Genomic DNA, 17,574 nt, shown 5'->3' on the forward strand with positions numbered 1-17,574 from the left:
ATGACCGGAACCCCCCCCAAAAAAATTTTTTTTCTTTGGGATTGTATCAAAGAAGAGGGTATAGTGCAATACATAGTGCCTGTGGGACCCAAAGAAGTGAATAAGGATGACCAGGATGAAGGAGTTATCCTCCTATATACACATCTGCCAAGAGCTTGTTTTTCTAAGGAGTGCCATGACCCTCTGTCAAGAGTCCTCTCTGAAAAGAGACCTGTTTAGATGGCACTGGCCATGGGCTTCCACTGTAAATTCCAGCAGCTCCCTTTACTGAGGAAGCTCCTTAGTGCTCATGAGCATGAGGACAAAGCAGACCTAATGTATAGATGCAATCTTCTTTCACAAATCAGAGGTGTAAGTCTGCTAGGAGAAAGCATAAAGTGTGAAATAGTTTACTAATCTTTTAACATGGAAACAACTGATGTACAGTGGAAGAAGTGCTTAAAAAAAAATCTGAAGACCTACCTGAGTGTTGGTGGCTCACCCCAGTAATCTTAACAACTTAGGAGGCTGAGATCAAAGGATCCCAGTTCATGTCAGGAAAGTCCACAAAAGTTTTATCTCCAATTAACCAGCAAAAAGGCACAAGCAGAGCTGTGGCTCAAGTGGTAGAGTGCCAGCCTTGAGTGAAAAAGCTAAAGGACAGCACCCAGGCAGTATTCAAGTCTAGTACCTATACACATACATTAAAGAACTGAAATCTTCCCAACTGATGAGTGACAGGCCACCTTATGTGGGAACTCCAGTGTGATCTCAAACATCTAGCTGAGAATGAACAAGGAAATGGCTTTATGACAAAAGTACCCTTCTTTGTCAGGTAACAAATCCCACAATGAGTGGGGGTACATTCTGCATGGGGCCTGGATCCCACTAGAAGCCTTAGAGGGCAAGACATTCCCTCTCTCCCTATTTTGCAGGAGAGAACAAGTCTGAGAAGCTAAAAGAGTTGCTTGCATCTACAGACATAAAAATTGGTGAGCTATAATTGAAACTGATATTTGATTCTTTCCACATTTCTTTGTCTCTACATTGGATCTGGTCATGTTCTGCCAAAATGGAACATTAACATTAAAAAGTCTTAGAAAGCCAGGTGCTAGTGGCTCATGCCTGTAATTCCAGATACTCAGGGACAGCACCCAGGCCCAGAGTTCAAGCCCCACCTCCACCAAAAAAAGAAAAAAAAGTACTAGAAAAAAAAGTACTGCCAAAAAACAATGTTCTGACAGTAAGATTTCTATTTTAACCAACATTTAAAAAAATCCTACCAACTTTTAATATTGTATCAATATTGCATTATAGGTTGAATTCTGTCATCCCTAAAGTCATTATGTTGAAGCTATAAACTGCATTTGGGCAAGGTCTTCAAACAGGTGATTGTATAGCCTGGTATGGTAGCACACATCTGTAATCCCAGAACTTGGGAGGCAGAGGATTATGAGTTTAGATACCTGGAGATATATAGCAGTATCCTGCCTAGAAACAAAAAGAAAACCAGGTAATTACAGTAATGTGAGAGGCCCTTAGAGACTCAATCTAGCTGCTGTCTTTATATGAGATTAGAGCACAGACACAGAGGAATGACCATGAGAAGACACAGCCAAATGCAAGCAGAAGAGAAATCTCAAAGAAACCAACCCTCTCAACAACCAGATCTCTGCTTTCCAGCCATAAATATCTGATGACTACACTACCAGATCTGTGGAATTTAGAGCAGCCCAAGCTGTTACACATTAGTATGCATGGTACCAACTCAGAAACAGTTCATGCCTTTGTCTCATCAGAGCAGGACTCCTTTTAAAGACACAACTATCAGTGGGAATTGGCAGGGGAGTTGTCCCACCACATGGTGGCACAATCACTCAGAAGGCTGGAGCCCATGCTACACGGTAATACTGTGTCTCAGGCCTCTTGGGAGATGACACCTCTGGTCCCAACGTAAGGAAGATTGTGAACTGTCACCTCAGACCTGTTTAATGTTTGACATACTATTTTCCTCTGCAAATAAGAAATAAATAAACAAATAAAATTGTTGTCCTTTCGAGTGTGTAAATAAGATTAGAAAGAACCAGGAGCCAGGTACCAGTGGCTCAGGCCTGTAATCCTAGCTACTCAGGAGGTTGAGATCTAAGGATTGTGGTTCAAAGCCAGCCCAGGCAAGAAAGTCCATGAGACTATTATCTCCAATAAACCACTAGAAAACCGGAAGTAGCGCTGTAGCTCAAGTGGTAGAGCACTCGCCTTGAGCTGAAGAGTACAGGGACAGTGCCAGAGCCCAGAGTTCAAGCCCCACAACCAGCCCCCCCAAAAAAGAACCAGGAAAACTTTCTTGCTATTGACTCATGAAGAGTTTATAGAACAGCTCACACCACCTTTAACTTCTAGCTATGCAGGAGGCTGAGATCTGAGGAACACATTCAAAGCAGCCTGAGCAGTAAAGTCCCTGAGACCTCATCTCCAATTAACCACCACAAAGTCGAAATGGAATTAGGTGATAGAGCCCTTGCCTTGAGCTTTTAAAAAAGCCTGAGCACCCAGGCCCCAAGTTCTAGCTCCAGTACCAGCAGACACGTGCACACGCACACGCGTGTGTGCGCAGACACACACACACATAAATGCTACATTTATCTTGCTGATTGAAACTAGGCCACATACAGGTTTTAGCCTTACCTTCATTTCTCTACTACCAGTGGTGCTAAGAACTTAAGTTTTTGCATTTGCCAGTCTCACTGGTGTTATGAATAAAGGTGCTATAAATAAACCTCAAATATATGTAAAAAAAAATAAAATAAAATTCTTCCTAAGATAATTCCTTAAGTTTCAAACCTTAAGATAAGCAAACACTTCTAATTCCTGTGAAGTTGAAAGCTTTAATAGTAAAAGATACCTAGAATACTACTGTTCTCAACTGTTATTCAAACAAGACTTCTATCTATACCTGATATTGATTAATTGGTGCTGAAGTGGTCATTTGATTTAGAAACTTCCTTCCAAGGCCGATTTAATGAACACATCCCATTTTTGCTCATGAGCACAAAATCTACAGTCAGAAGTTGCACATAAAGGGTTTATTTTGAATTTTTAAGGAAGGATGGAGTTACATCATAATTATAAAAATTACTTACAGAATTGACAGATTTATACTGTGTATACGTCTAAATGCAGAGAACAGGGAATTGTCTACACACTGTATAAAATAAAATTAAAACAAAATAAATTCAAGCTTGAAAGATGAGGTCATTTAGCTAGTTTTAAAGTGTGAACACGAAGACCTCTGAACTATGCACATTCATCTGAACTGCACTAATGATGGAGAATACAAAGAGCGCAGCATTTCCAAGGAACCACAGACAGTTTGACCTTAATTGTTTTGTTATAATAATTGTTCCCGTTTCGTCTTTGGAGGACTTTCACTTTGTTTTGTTTTTGTTTTGTTTTGTTATTTTAAGACAATCAGTTTTGAATGTTTTCAGGCACTACAATTTGTGACAATCAAAAACAGTCTTCTAATGGGTCTAACAGTGTTCAGAGATTCAAGCCCAATGCACTTCGAGGTTTGGCACATAAAACAACAGAAACGAAATCTGGCTTAGAAGTCACTGTGATTTTGTAGGGAATACACAGTCCCTTCAAATGCTGCATGACATTTACAACTGGAAAATCACCTTCGGTTGGCACTACATCTGCTTCACCAGTGCATTTTTTTTATCCTACAACCACTAGAACAGCACAGTAAGCAAATATACAGGAAACTGAAAGTAAAAGAAAAAGAAAAAAAGAAAACAAAACAAAACCTAAATATCTTTAACATGCAATTTTAGTTAGTTACATTGAACATTCTACTTAGAATAGAGCATGCAAAAAGGATGGTCTGCTTTCAAGGTTCTTCTCTGAAGTTATTTTTTTACGTGGCAGCCTGACATCACACACGCACGCACACACGATACAATACTAGAGCAGGTAAATGAGAAAGGCCAATAAATTTTATACATAGATTCATGTCTTGTGTTGCCACAAGTCCCATGATAATTTTGGAAATAATGTTAAATTCCTAGGACAAGGAATCAACATCCAGATACCAGGAAAATGCAAGCAATGCATGCAGATCTGAAACATGAGCCTAAAGTGAAGCCCAGGATAAGTGGGCTGAGAGCAGAGTGACTTAAGTCACAGTGATAGCCATTCACTGTGGTGTAAGCCACCAAAGAGAAAAGAAAAAACGGGGAGAAAAAAATGGAAACAAAAAACAAACAAAAAAAACCCTCCCCTTTCTCTCGGCTCTAAAGGCAATAAATGGAACAATGATTAAAACCATCATTATCATCATGTTACATTCCTCTAGAGACTGGGAGATCATGGGTATATTAAAGTTGCTTGCAGAAAAACCACAATGCAAGCCTTTATATAATGTTACAATTATTTCAATTGACCCAACCCTCAGGATACTTCAAAAGGAACTTTACTTTCCAACCTGAAGTTTCACTGCACCATGTTCTGCACTGTGTGCATGTTGAACACACTCAAGTTGTGCCACCAATGTCAGTGTGGGCTCTGGAGGCCAGGCTCAGCTTTGAGATTTACATGCATGGGGACACATGGCAGATCTGCAGGACGACACCTGTTTGCACACATGACAAGCACCTAAGACTGGGATCCCACACAGCTTTGAGAAGCTCGCCCTTGGCTGCCCTTGGTGAAGTGGTGGGCACAGGGTGACTGTGTGTGCACATGGTGAGTGCTCACTACCATCTAAAAAAAAGCACAAGTCATCTGCCTTTGTGAAGGCTGGAATGGAAATCAAGCAAACCATGGAATGATCTGAGTATGGAAAACAGCCCCAGCAGAAGTCAATACAGACCTCAGAACCAAAGTTCTGGTGTTTGGCTGACAGCATGCACCCTGGGTAGGCTCTTTGCCCAAGTACAGGTAAGACCTTTCAATCTCCACAAGAGATTGGTTTCACATACAGTCTTCCTCCAGGCTGTCAAACCAACAGGGTTCTTCCAATGAGCGAAAGTAGCTGTCTGATTGACTGACAGACCTACCACATTTGCATTTCCATTTCTGGTTCACACCACTTTGCAAGAAGACACCATGAAAGGAATCTGTGGCAGAGAAATGCTAGTGCACCCACAAGCCAACCTGGATGACTGGGCTTTCTACAGTAACACATGACTGGCATGCAAAACCCCAAGGGCCATGGAAGAAAACAAACCCACACTAACAGCAAACCTGGAACAGAACATACATCATCACAAAAGGTGTCAGAGATTGATGACGCCATTATTTGTGAGACATTCTTAGTGGGGAGAAGCCAGAGAGGGGAGAAGGGGAGAAACCTTCTGACCATAATCATGTATCAACAAGAACAAAAATATAAAATAAAAGTCCCAGAGAACCTGTTAGAAGGCAACAATGCCATTCTTCAAACTTGCATTTTTCATACAAAAACTGTTCTTCTAGGAACTTAACCACATACACACAAATCACTGATGTTCTGTTGCCTTTTAAATCAATATGCTAAAATCTAGATTACGGGTTTGTACAAATAACGGACCAAATGTGCCATCCAAAATACACCTACATTATACCATGTGGACCAAGGACCTGGGCTTTACTTAAAAAGCATTTATAACGTGATCAAAATGTAAACAAAAACATTTACAAAGCTTAGAACTGAAGGCAGTCTTTTATCCAGATTTCTCACCAGCTTATCAAGTTCTAATGTGGGGTCATTAACTATTCACAACTAAGTCATTTTTGGGCTTGTGGTTGAAAGCCTCCAGACAAAAAGGTGCTCTGAACCTCTGACTTTCAAAACGTAAATGTCCCTATGTGCTTCCTGGGCCCCAATTTAACTTTAAATAAAAAGCAGGCATATCATGACTGACTTGGGTCAAGCGCTCCTGTTAAACTGGAGAAAATTTTATCACCCACATCCCAATCCAAGAGGAAAGGACTGCCAGTGGTGTGTGTGCCTGGGTAAGCTGTGTGTATGTATATAATTATATACATTGGCACACAGACACAGGTAGACAGGTAGATAATAGATACACAGCTCTCAAAAGAGGCAGTAACAAAATAACGAACTATGCTTGCATTGTGGCAGCAGAGTAAGACAGTGTTAGAGTGAAAAGAAATGGTTAAGATCTATCCAAATTGAAATGACCATTATAATTAGCTTAACTTTTACCAAGCTTGCCGGAAACTCCCCTCCCAACAGACAGACTTCTTTCTTGCAAGAGGAAGGAGTTCTCCTCACACAAGATGCTTTGTGTTCACGTCAATCTGTACTACTCAGAACAAAGCCAGTTCTGCTGGCAGAGATTGTGGGTTCGCAGGGACATTTAAGCTTTCATTAAACTGGAAAGCAATCAAGTCTTTATGTCTACAAATTATACACTTAATAGTTCCACAAATTTGGCAAAGTTCGTGATGACATCTAGGATGTTTTCACCAAATCGTAGACATAAATATGGAAATCATCATCAAACTTGATGAAATAGACGGATGGTTTGGCTTCTACTTGGTGAATGACCATGCCAGTCCTTTTGGAGCCATCTTCTTTGGCATATTCCACTTGTTTGCCCACCAGGCTGTCCACAACTTCTCCTGGTTCTCTTTCTGCTGGAGGAGAATCATCTGTTTTTCAGAGGGAAAGAAAAAAAAATGCACCAATTTTTTAGATATACACCAAAACACAGGTTAATTTTAACAATTACAAAAGACTGTTTTTGTTTTTAAAAATCCTGAATTCTTCATGATCATCTAGCAGCCAGCCGACTTATTTTAAATGGCAACCCAGAGCTGGGATGTAGCTCAGTGGCAAAGCACTTTCCTAGCAAGTACTAGATCCCTAGTATCAAAAAAAGAAAAAAATATACAGCTAAAGGGCCACCCAGTAAATACTGCAGGCCTGAGGACCATGCGGCCAAGCAACTGAACTTTGTGAACACAGTCAAGAACAGAGAAATGTGTTCCAATAAAACATCCCCTTACATAAGTGTTTGCCAAACCCAGACAGATAGATGAACAGTTAAAAAAAACTATAACCAAAATCCCTTTAACTCATGATAAATTATAGATGATATTCCTAAAAATAATTTTGAATGACTCTGAGAAAGAATTTTCAAAGCAGACAATTGCTATAGTATTTACTGGGAATATGACACTTAAAACACTTTTTTTTGGTGTGTGGGGGGGTCGGTTGTGGGACTTGAACTCTGGGCTTGGGCACTGTCCCTGCACTCTTCAGCTCAAGGCAAGCGCTCTACCCCTTGAGCCACAGTGCTACTTCCAGTTTTCTGGTTTATTGGCGATGAGAGTCTCCCGGCGTTTCCTGCCCAGGCTGGCCTCCTGAGTAGCTAGGATTACAGGGGTGAGGCACCAACGCCCGGCTAAAACACTTTTTTTTGATAGTTACTCTAAAAGCTCTTACAAGTTCCTTTTCCCTCAACTTCACTGAATACTACATCATTTTCCTAACCCAGTTGTGAAAGAAAAGAAACTATCCATGTCTTAAAAATAGGTGCCAAGTAAACTACAACCATAGCCCAAAATACACAAGAATCTCTGATGATGACCTAGGCACCTGGGCAGTGCCCCATGGCTCTCTAGGAGAACAGATTGACAGCAACCATCATTAACAAAAGCAAAAACAAAGTACTGGAGCAGGGGTAGGGGTAAGTCTATTTTGAGAAATCCCTCCTGTGTCCTGACTAATTCAAGATACTTTTCCTTATAGAAGCTGACGGTGTTCAGGTATGGAGACCAGATGTCTCAGTTGTACTAGTTAGACTGTGCTATCCTGGCATAATTAGCAGTAAGGTGTCATTATACTCTTCCAAGTATCCAAGTTTGGACCATATAATGTATTTATATAAACAATAGTTTATCTTTTTGATAGTTCCTTCAACTGAATGACTATCTGAACATTGCTTTTCTGATCTATGGTAGAAATACTCACATGTAGTACAAATTAAGTACACATACATAATCTTTTTTTTTTTTTTGGTCGGTCGTGGGGCTTGAACTCTGGACTTGGGTGCTGTCCCTCAGCTCTTCAGCTCAAGGAGAGAGCTCTACCGCTTGAGCCACAGTGCCACTTCCAGTTTTCGGGTGGTTAATTGGAGATAAGAGTCTTACAGACTTTCCTGCCTGGGCTGGCTTTGAACGGAGATTCTCAGATCTCAGCCTCCTGAGTTGCTAGGAATACTGGGATGAGCCACCAGTGCCTGACATAATCAGTTCTTTTAAACAAGGAAATGAAAATCTAAGCTGAATTATTTTCTTCTAAAATTCTCTTCCCTCAAGCATCATCACCTTTTTCCAGATCTTTGGAGTTTACATGTGTAACTCATAAATCTGAAAGAACTCCTGCTAAGGCTTATTCTATCAGCAGTACAGCTGGGACTGAACAATTCACCTCTTAGAGCATCACAATTTCTAATAAAATTCCATTCATAAAAACAGATGTTAAAAAAATGAAAAAATGAGTAAGCAAGTGGTTGGAAAGACAATGGTATGGCCATACACTTACTATTACGAGGACTTATTTTCAGTGGCAATTTTCTTACAAGAATGTTAAAAATAGCTGAGCCTCAGTGGCTTATACCTGTAATCCTAGCTACTCAGGAAGCTGAAATCTGATAATCACATTTCAAAACCAGCCAGGGCAGGAAAGTCCTTGAGACTCTTTATCTCAATTAACTACCAAAAACCTGGAGTAGAGCTGAGGGGGGAGTGGGGGAGAGAGAAGAAAAACAGTGCATTTAGCAAAAAAGGAAAGACAGCATCTAGGTCCTGAGGCTCAAGTGGCAAAGCACCAGCCTTAAGGCAAAAAAAGCTCCAAGATAAACCCAGGTCCTGAGTTCAAGCCCCAGGACTGACAACACTGCCCCCCCCCCCCAGAAACAATGTTAAAAATGAACTTCCGTGCAGGTTGAAGAAATGCTCTTGGGTAATTAAATTGCTTAGTGTATAACTGATTCCCATTATTATCTCTGTAACAAATGTAAACAAACTGGAAAAAAATCTTATTAGAAACTCAAGACCAGATGACCCTATTATTCAGTTCACTGATTTAGGAAGAACCTTAAAAAAAAGAACAGATGACTTCCATAATCCTAACATATGGCATGCCTGTCAGTTGCAATTTGTTCAAGACCAGGGATTTAGGTCCTGGGGCTTGAACTCTGGGCCTAGGCGCTCTCAGCTCTTCAGCTCAAGGCTAGTGCTCTACCACTTGAGCCACAGCTCCACTTCTGGTATTCTGGTGGTTTATTGAAGATAAGTCTTAAGGACTTTCCTGCCCTGGCTGGCTTTGAACCTGGATCCTCAGATCTCAGCCTCCTGAATAGCTAGGATTACAGGCATAAGCCACTGGCACCAGGTGGGATTAATTTTAAAAAGAACAAGTTTAGCCAGGCTTGGTAGCACACACCAGTAATCTCAATACCTGGGAAGCTGAAGCTAGAAGATTGTATTTGAGGTCTGCTTGGGATACATAGTGAAATCCTGTCTCAAAACACAAAATAAACCAGGCACCGGTGGCTCAGCAACCAGGCCCAGAGTTCAAGCCCTACAACTCAGCCCCTACCCGCCCCCCCCAAAAAAAAACCCACAAACTAAAATATAACAGAGGGTTGGAGGTGTCAGCCAATGATGAAAACATCAGGTACTCAGTTCAAGTCCTGGTCTCAGAACAAAAAATTTATAGTCCCAATAAGTATTGAACAAAACTCAGGAAACAAGCCTAACAAAAGAAAAGCAAGAAGAAAAAAAAACAGACTGCTGCGAGCAGGGGACTAGCAGGAGGGAGGGAGGCTAAGAAAGCAGGTAAAGGAAGCTAGCGAAACATAGTCAAAATAGATTATTTGCAGCTATGAAAAACAGAACAGTAAAACCTATTGAAATTTTTTAAGGAGCTGGGAAGGGTGGCAGGAGATTGACAGAGAGGGAGAGGATGATTGGAATATACTGTAAACATGTATGGAAAGATTATCACCCCCACCATAAATAGGCTAACAATTTTTATATCTATGCTCATAGATAAAAGATTTTAAGATTTATTAATATTCCCAAAATGTAAATATTCCACAGTGACTAAATACATCAAAATCCCAGAAGACTACAGAAATTAACAATTTCAAAATACTTATGAAGTTGCAAAAGACCCAAAATAGAAGCAATCCTGAAAATAAACACAAAAAGAAGGCTAACATTTCCAGGTTTCAAAACTTACTACTGGGGAGACTAAGGTGACCAACCCTGGCCACCTAGAAAGAACCTGTCTCAAAACACCAACCAACCAAACAACAAACAACAAAACCCACTCTGAGTGTAAATGTACAATGATACGGCCATTATGAAAATTAGTCTAACAGTTTATCCCAAAAGCCTAGAATTAGCATTATAACACAGCTATTATTCCACTCCCAGCTACATACTGAAGAGAAAGTAATAACAAGGGCCAATACAGAATCACTGACAGAAATGTTTACAGCAGAAACTCAAGATAACAACATGATAGAAACAACTCAAGCTACCATCAATGGAAATCAAACATTATTTGGTCATTGAAAAGAACGAGTACTACTGATGTTTGTAATGCGTGTAAAATATGCTAGCTAACAAAGCACATGATATAATCCAATCACATGAAAAGTCCACAATAGGAAAATCTATACAGAAAGTAAATGTTGTTTAGGGCCATGAGGCAGGGTAAGGAGTGAGAGATACAAGACATGTGGTTTCTTTTGATGGGATGAAAATCAACTGCTGTGGGGAACTGCACACCAGCAAACACGCTAAAACTACTGACTGGGTGTTGTACATGGAATGACTGCATGCATACAATTGCATCACAATGAAAAGGTTTTCATGTTTTGAAAACCAGGTCACACACACATCCTTTTTCTATTTTTCCCATGTGGTGAATTTACATTACAAGAGACTACTGTAGAAATAACTAAATGGTATTTAGGAGTCTAAATATTGATCCTGTAATCTATTTGCTACTCTTGATCTGTGGAGCTAGAGATTGAACATAGGACCTTATGCATGCTCAACAAGCCCTTAACCACTTAACCACATTAGAAGCACCCAATAGTTTTCTAAAATCAATGTTCTCTATGAAGTTCAAATATTTTTAGATAAAATCATCAATGACTAAGATTAGCTTCAAAGTTATTCAGTAAAGGAAGAATAGATAAAACAAGGCTTGAGATGATATAATAGCTGTTATAGGTGTTTTGTTCCTCGTACCTTCATCTATTTCTAAATAATAAAAATAGGGGCTGGGAAGGTGGCTCCGTGGTAGAGCGCTTGCCTCGCATGCATGAGGCCCTGGGTTCAATTCCTCAGCACCACATAAGCAGAAAAAGCAGGAAGTGGTGCTGTGGCTCAAGTGGTAGAGCGCTAGCCTTGAGCTGAAGAGCTGAGGGACAGCGCCCAGGCCCAGAGTTCAGGCCCCATCATGGACAAAAAGTATAATAATAATAAAAATAAATACGATTGTCAATAATTTTTCAGTAACTCATTTTATTTAGAAAACCAAGCAAAAGTGATTCACAAACATTTTCTTATCTAAAATTCATCACAAGAGGGCAAGAAAGTCCTATGGCCCTCTAAGATTCCCCCTGACTAAAATACATGTCCAAAAATAAAACTGTATCTGCAAAATAGCTGATGAAAGCAGGCACTGGTGGCTCATGCCTATAATCCTAGCTACTCAGGAGGCTGAGATCTGAAGATCACAGTTTGAAGCCAGCCTGGGGTCTTTGAGACTCATTTCCAATTAACCACCAAAGAGCAGCAAGTGGAAGCTGTGGCTCAAGTAGGAGAGTGTTAGCCTTGAGCAAAAAAGCAGAGACAGTGCCAAGGCCCTGAGGTTAAGCCCAGGACACCCCCTCCCCCTGCCCTACCACAATCACACAAAAGCTAATCAAAATCTTCAGTCAAAATCTAATCCCTTGAATGAGAACTAAGAGCTGCTAGTATATACTTACTAGAATCGGGCATGATGCGAAGGTCGCCCTCTTTGTAATCATCTAGGAGCTGGTACATGTACAAGACAGGGTCTTTCTCATAGGTGATATAAAACCATGTGTTCATGACAGGTGCCCGTGCTAAGACCATCCCCCTCCACTCATCTTTAGAGCCATCCTCTGTCTCAAACATATGCTCCACTGCTTTGCCAATCATCGTGTCTGCCAAGTGTGCATCACTGATTCGAGATGTTGCTGGGAATTAAAAGAAGAAAAGAAAGTTGATAAACCATCTTACTGAATATTTAAGATGAAGAATCACAGAGAGAGCTTTAAAAAGTACCTGCATACAGCCCATCTTGCTTCCCTTCATATTAATAGTAACCCGCTCAAAGAGGTTTTTTTTTGTTTGTTTTGTTTTTTTTGTAGGTCATGGGGCTTGAACTCTGGGGATTGGACGCTGTCCCTCAGCTCTTCAGCTCAAGGTGAGCGCTCTACCGCTTGAGCCACAGCACCACTTCCCATTTTCTAGTGGTTTATTGCAGATGAGAGTCTCATGGACTTTCTTGCCCAGGCTAGCTTTGAACCCTGATCCTCAGATCTCAGCCTCCTGAATAGTCATGTGAGCCATGGGTGCCTGGCTCAAAGAGTTTTTATTACTGCTGTTTTAAAAGAAGCTGGTAGCTTCTCATCAACACTGCTTCCATGTTAAAATCGTTTCTCATTAACCATGTTGTGAATATGTGATTACATCATTTAAAATGCTCCCTGGCTACCAGACCCAGGCTAGCCTGCCTTTCTTTACCTACAGGTTTTTGCCATGTACCTCCCATCCATTAGCTCCTCTCAGTTACTCCTTTCCTCTATGCAGGGCGCCTACCTCTGCCTGCTACTCTTCTGCAGTGCTTCAGGGATGGCTCCTTCTCCAGCAAATTCCCTTTGGGGAACTTTCCATGGCCACTCAGGTGGAAACAACCCAATGTCTCAGTCACACAACATAGTCACAGCTCTCAGTAGTAACATTCCCCATGGCAGGGCTTGTGCATTTGAATGGCTTCATGATAGCAGAGGCCTTCTTCCTCTATGATTTAATCAAATGGCCTACAGATCTTACCTACTCCAGATCTTACCTACTCCCTAATTCTTTTCAGTAAGTGAAAGTTTACCAGCTCCAATTTTTGTTTCTAATACTAGGGAAATTATAGAGGACCCTACTGATTTAGTTTCTCGTCCTCAAATTTTTGTTTTATTTACTTATTTTCTTTTGTCAGTCATGGGGCTTTAACTATGTCCCTCAGCAACTTTGTTCAAGGCTAGCACTCTACCACTTTGAGCCACAGTGACTTTTTTTTTTTTGAGTGGTTTATTGGAAATAAGAGTCTCATGGACTTTCCTGCCTAGGCTACCTTTGAACCACGATCCTCAGATCTGAGCCTCTTGAGTATCTACGATGACAGGCATGAGCCACTAGCACTCAGCCAGTCCTCAAATTTTAAATAAACATTTTTCTCTCTCATTGCACACCAATCTCTGTTAAAACTAATCAAAAGAACAAAAGTGAGATTTTTCTCAACAAATGGACTCCAGTTTAATCAGCCAGGTACAATGGTCTATGCTTACTTTGTAGTAACCATCAGAGATGACAAGGAATTCCCCTCTATGACACTAATGTGTACCCTATTACACAGAAATTTATATAAAACAGCTACACAATAAGCTTTAATTGAAAATAACAACAACAGCCAAAAAAGAGAAGCCTGATTCTATCAGCCTGTTAAGATCTAGTCTTTAAGCTTATGTATAAAATCCTGCCTCACAAAGATAACACTGTTGAAAATACTCTAAATGGCCTTTAAGGTAATTCTACATATTCTTCTTCAAAAGTCAACAGTTGACCATAGAATCTGAACAATTTCCAATAAACCTGTGCTGTTACATTAAAGAAAAAAAATTGCTTTCAGAATATGCAAAGAATTCTAGTAAGTCAACAATGATAATAAGAAACCTGATTTTAAAAATCATCAAAGACTTTTAAGAAACATTTCTCTAACCATGACAAATTGCTAACAAGCAAATTAAGAGAGGCTCAATATTAATTGCAAATCAAAACCACAATGAGCTGGATACCACCCCACACCTATTAGCATGGCCATAAAAAAAAGCAAGTGCGAGCTAAGCATGGAACCCGTGTGCACACTGATGGGATTACAAATTGGGCAACCTTGAAGCAAACAGTATGGCAGTTCCATTTACAAAAGCCAAATCAGACTTACTGGACGACCAAGCAATCTTATCTCTGGATAGATACTCAACTGAAAGAAGGATTTCAAAAACTATTTGTATACTTGTGCTCAAAGCAATACTATTCCTTTTACACTGCATCATTTTACAAACTACCAAGAAGTAGAAGCCCATCAGAGGGGTGAATGGATAAACAAAATGTGGTATATACATATACTTCAGTATTATTTTTAGCCTTAAAAAGGAAGGAAATCCTGTTACATGCTCCTACATGGATGAACCCCAACTATATTATTCTCAATGAAATAAGCTAGTTGCAGAACTCCTGTATGATACCATTTATAAGGTACTCATAATAGCCAAATTCAGAGACAGAAAGGAGAATAGTAAATGCCAGAGGAAAGAACGGGGAGCTGTTTAAAGGCAACAGTTTCAGACTTGCGGAGTGCTAAAGTTCTGGAGATGTATTTTACAACAACTGAGCATACCAATGCTCCTGAACTGTACACTTATTTTCAAATGATTAAAATATGCAGGTCATGGTTGCATGCACCTATTATCTCTAGGGGAGCTGCTGAGAGAGATGGAGATTAAGGAAGATCACAGTTTAAGGATAGCCTAGGCAAAATGTTTGTGAGACCTCATTTCAACCAATAAAAAAAGTTGAGCACAGGGACACACATTTGTTATCTCAGCTACGTGGGAAGTATAAACAGGAAAATCAGTCTATGCACACGTCAAAAGGAATATCCTATTTTTTTTAAAAAAAAAAGCAGAAAGAGGTAGAAGCATTGCTCAAGTGGTAGAGCCTCTGTTTAGAAACCTCAGATGAAAAGGAGAAGGGAAAGGTTTTATGTCTTTGACTCTAAGGTATAAGAACTGTCAGTGTTTCCCCTGCCCTTAGAATGGCTTTTACCAAGGTATGGTTTGTTGGCATCAGGTTTTGCTGAGTGGTTGCAAATGGGTAGTGGGAAGCTTCACTGAACCTATGAAAGCATGAGATAAGAGGGTAGATCCCATCTCAACATTATGAAAACAACATGGCCTTTCACACTTTTGGACTGGCTTCTGGGATCCCTCGGGGCTAAGGCCCTCAGGGACAGAGAAGTCATTGCAGTGGGAGCCATTGTCCTTTCACTATGTGCCTTTCAGCTGACTTTTTATCACCTTTAAGTAGAGGAAAACACAACTGTAAGTATAGTCCAATGTACCATCTCAAGTTTTCTTCCTATCTACAATATGAAGGGCAAAAACTTTAGATTCTAGTTTCAGTGAATAGTAATTTTAAATTAGAAGCAAATGACTATTCTCTAAATAAGGCACACGGTACAGAACTGATTTGCAGTAGCCTGGAGCTACAAGCAGTGCTACCTAACCTGGACCCAAACACCAGAGATACCAGTATGCTTTTTATCTATCCCATAATTACAAAAGGACAGTTAACCACTGGTAACTGACCAATACCTGACAAAGTTCAAGTGACCTAGCAGTCTTAACCAAGAATAGGTATAGACTAAAATTTGGTATAAAACATTGCATGACAATTATTTAGCATAAATAATTGATACAAGTTTTTTAATACTATTCTTTAAGTTCTGCAGGCAAGAGTCTTGAATATGTTAAAAGATTACAAACATGGGAATCGGATTGATTTTAAGATCAAGAATAAATATAGGGTGCACACCCACGAGGTAGAATAAAAATTTGCTGCTGTAGTAAAGATTTATTAATTTGTTGGGGGAAACTCTTATACTAAGAACACAATGGCACATTATGAAGAAAAACCAAAAAGGGGAATTAGGTTCTTCCTTTGCAATTTGATCCTAAAACTCTAGATCTAATGAAGTTTTATTTTTTAAATAAAATGAACCTTTAAGAGACAATTCTAAAAAGCATAACTCAGAATCTTAAGAACAAGAGCAACACTGTAATAATAAAACATTTAAAAATAAACACCCTTATGAAAGTAACAAGTATAATAATCATATATGTAATACAAAATAAAAATGCACCCCACACAAAGATTTAAAAGTCAAGCTGTAAGAGTTCCCTTTTTACTGTACATGATGACATCACAGGACTGATAATGATAATCTTATCTACTGGAGCCTTAGGTAACAATGAACAAAACAGACTGTAAGCTTCTTGGCAAATGTTATATAAACATTCTTCAAATTCTTTGGGCTGTGGTTTCAGAACATTATAGATTTATTTGTGGTTTTAGATGACTGATTTAAATGTTCATCAAGAGTGCTTAAGTCAAACAGAAGTAAAAATACTGTCAAAGAATAATCCAAAAACATGCATTTCAATGATCACTTTCAAAACAATAATGCGCAAATAGTTATAAATAAAAAAAAAAAACAACTTACCAACTCTGTCAGGGAGGACTTCAAGTGCAGAAACTCTTTCATCTTTATTAAGTTCTAGTCCATAAACACAGTCAAATCCATCATACTTTATAAGATACAAAGACGGATTCACAGGCACCTGGTCCAGGACAGTCCCCTTCCACTGGGTGACAGGGCCGTTGCCCTCTCTCCACCCATGCTGGATCCTGCAGCCTACGATGTTCCGCCGGGGCTGGGACACAGGCTTGCTGGGCCCCACACTGCTCCGATGTTTTCTGTATTCACATACACACACACACACACATAAGGTGTTATCTCACAAGTATTCATACTTAAGATCCAACATTAGCACAGACTGGTATGCTCTCATTACAGACAACATCAAGGCAGGTGCAAGTTCCTATTAGAAAGGTAGGTACTACTACCTGGACCTCCAACACTCAGGAAGCTAAGGCAGGAAGATTGGGAGTTCTAGATCAGCCTGCTGAGACCCAGTCTCAAGGAAAAATAAAGCAAACTAAAACCCTCCTATTTACCACATTCCTGCATCCAGAGATCTGAGTGGACCCTCATGAGTGAGGCCTCGTCCAGAACCAAGTGAGTAAAATGGTTTGTTTCCTGTGGATCCTGGGCTGGGAGTTACATCAGCAGCTCCCCTGGTTTTTAGCCTGGGCAGCCAGACTGCACTACATCATCAGCTTCCCTCTAGCAAACAGATCACAGACCATAGGCTTTCTCTCACTCCACACTACAGGTCACTTACACATAATAAATCATCACAATCATCCATCTCTCAATGGTTCTGTTTAAATACACATTATATACTATATACATGTACATATATGTATCCAGAGAGGAATATATATATATATATATATATATATATATATATATATATATATATATGGGCTGGGAAGGTGGCTCAGTGGTAGAGCACTTGCCTTGCAAGCTCAAGGCCCTGGGTTCGATTCCTCAGCACCACATAAGCAAAAAGAAAAAAG

The 17,574-nt window shown here is 39.9% G+C and overlaps 1 protein-coding gene across 1 annotated transcript in view; it reads right to left on the reverse strand.

Annotated features, from left to right (window-relative positions):
- Positions 1-3,047: 3,047 nt before the first annotated feature.
- The window catches only part of Spin1 (spindlin 1), a 61,873-nt gene continuing 47,346 nt past the window's right edge, over positions 3,048-17,574 (reverse strand). Inside the window, exons 3-5 of the mRNA XM_013023509.1 lie at positions 16,595-16,848; positions 12,003-12,236; positions 3,048-6,636 (exon numbers count right to left, since the gene is read on the reverse strand). Coding sequence (XP_012878963.1) covers positions 6,437-6,636; positions 12,003-12,236; positions 16,595-16,848 — 688 coding nt within the window. The 3' untranslated portion in view covers positions 3,048-6,436. The remainder of the gene's footprint in view (positions 6,637-12,002; positions 12,237-16,594; positions 16,849-17,574) is intronic.

The sequence above is a fragment of the Dipodomys ordii genome, unplaced genomic scaffold (genome assembly GCF_000151885.1).
Source record: "Dipodomys ordii isolate 6190 unplaced genomic scaffold, Dord_2.0 Scaffold68, whole genome shotgun sequence".
NCBI lineage: Eukaryota > Metazoa > Chordata > Mammalia > Rodentia > Heteromyidae > Dipodomys > Dipodomys ordii.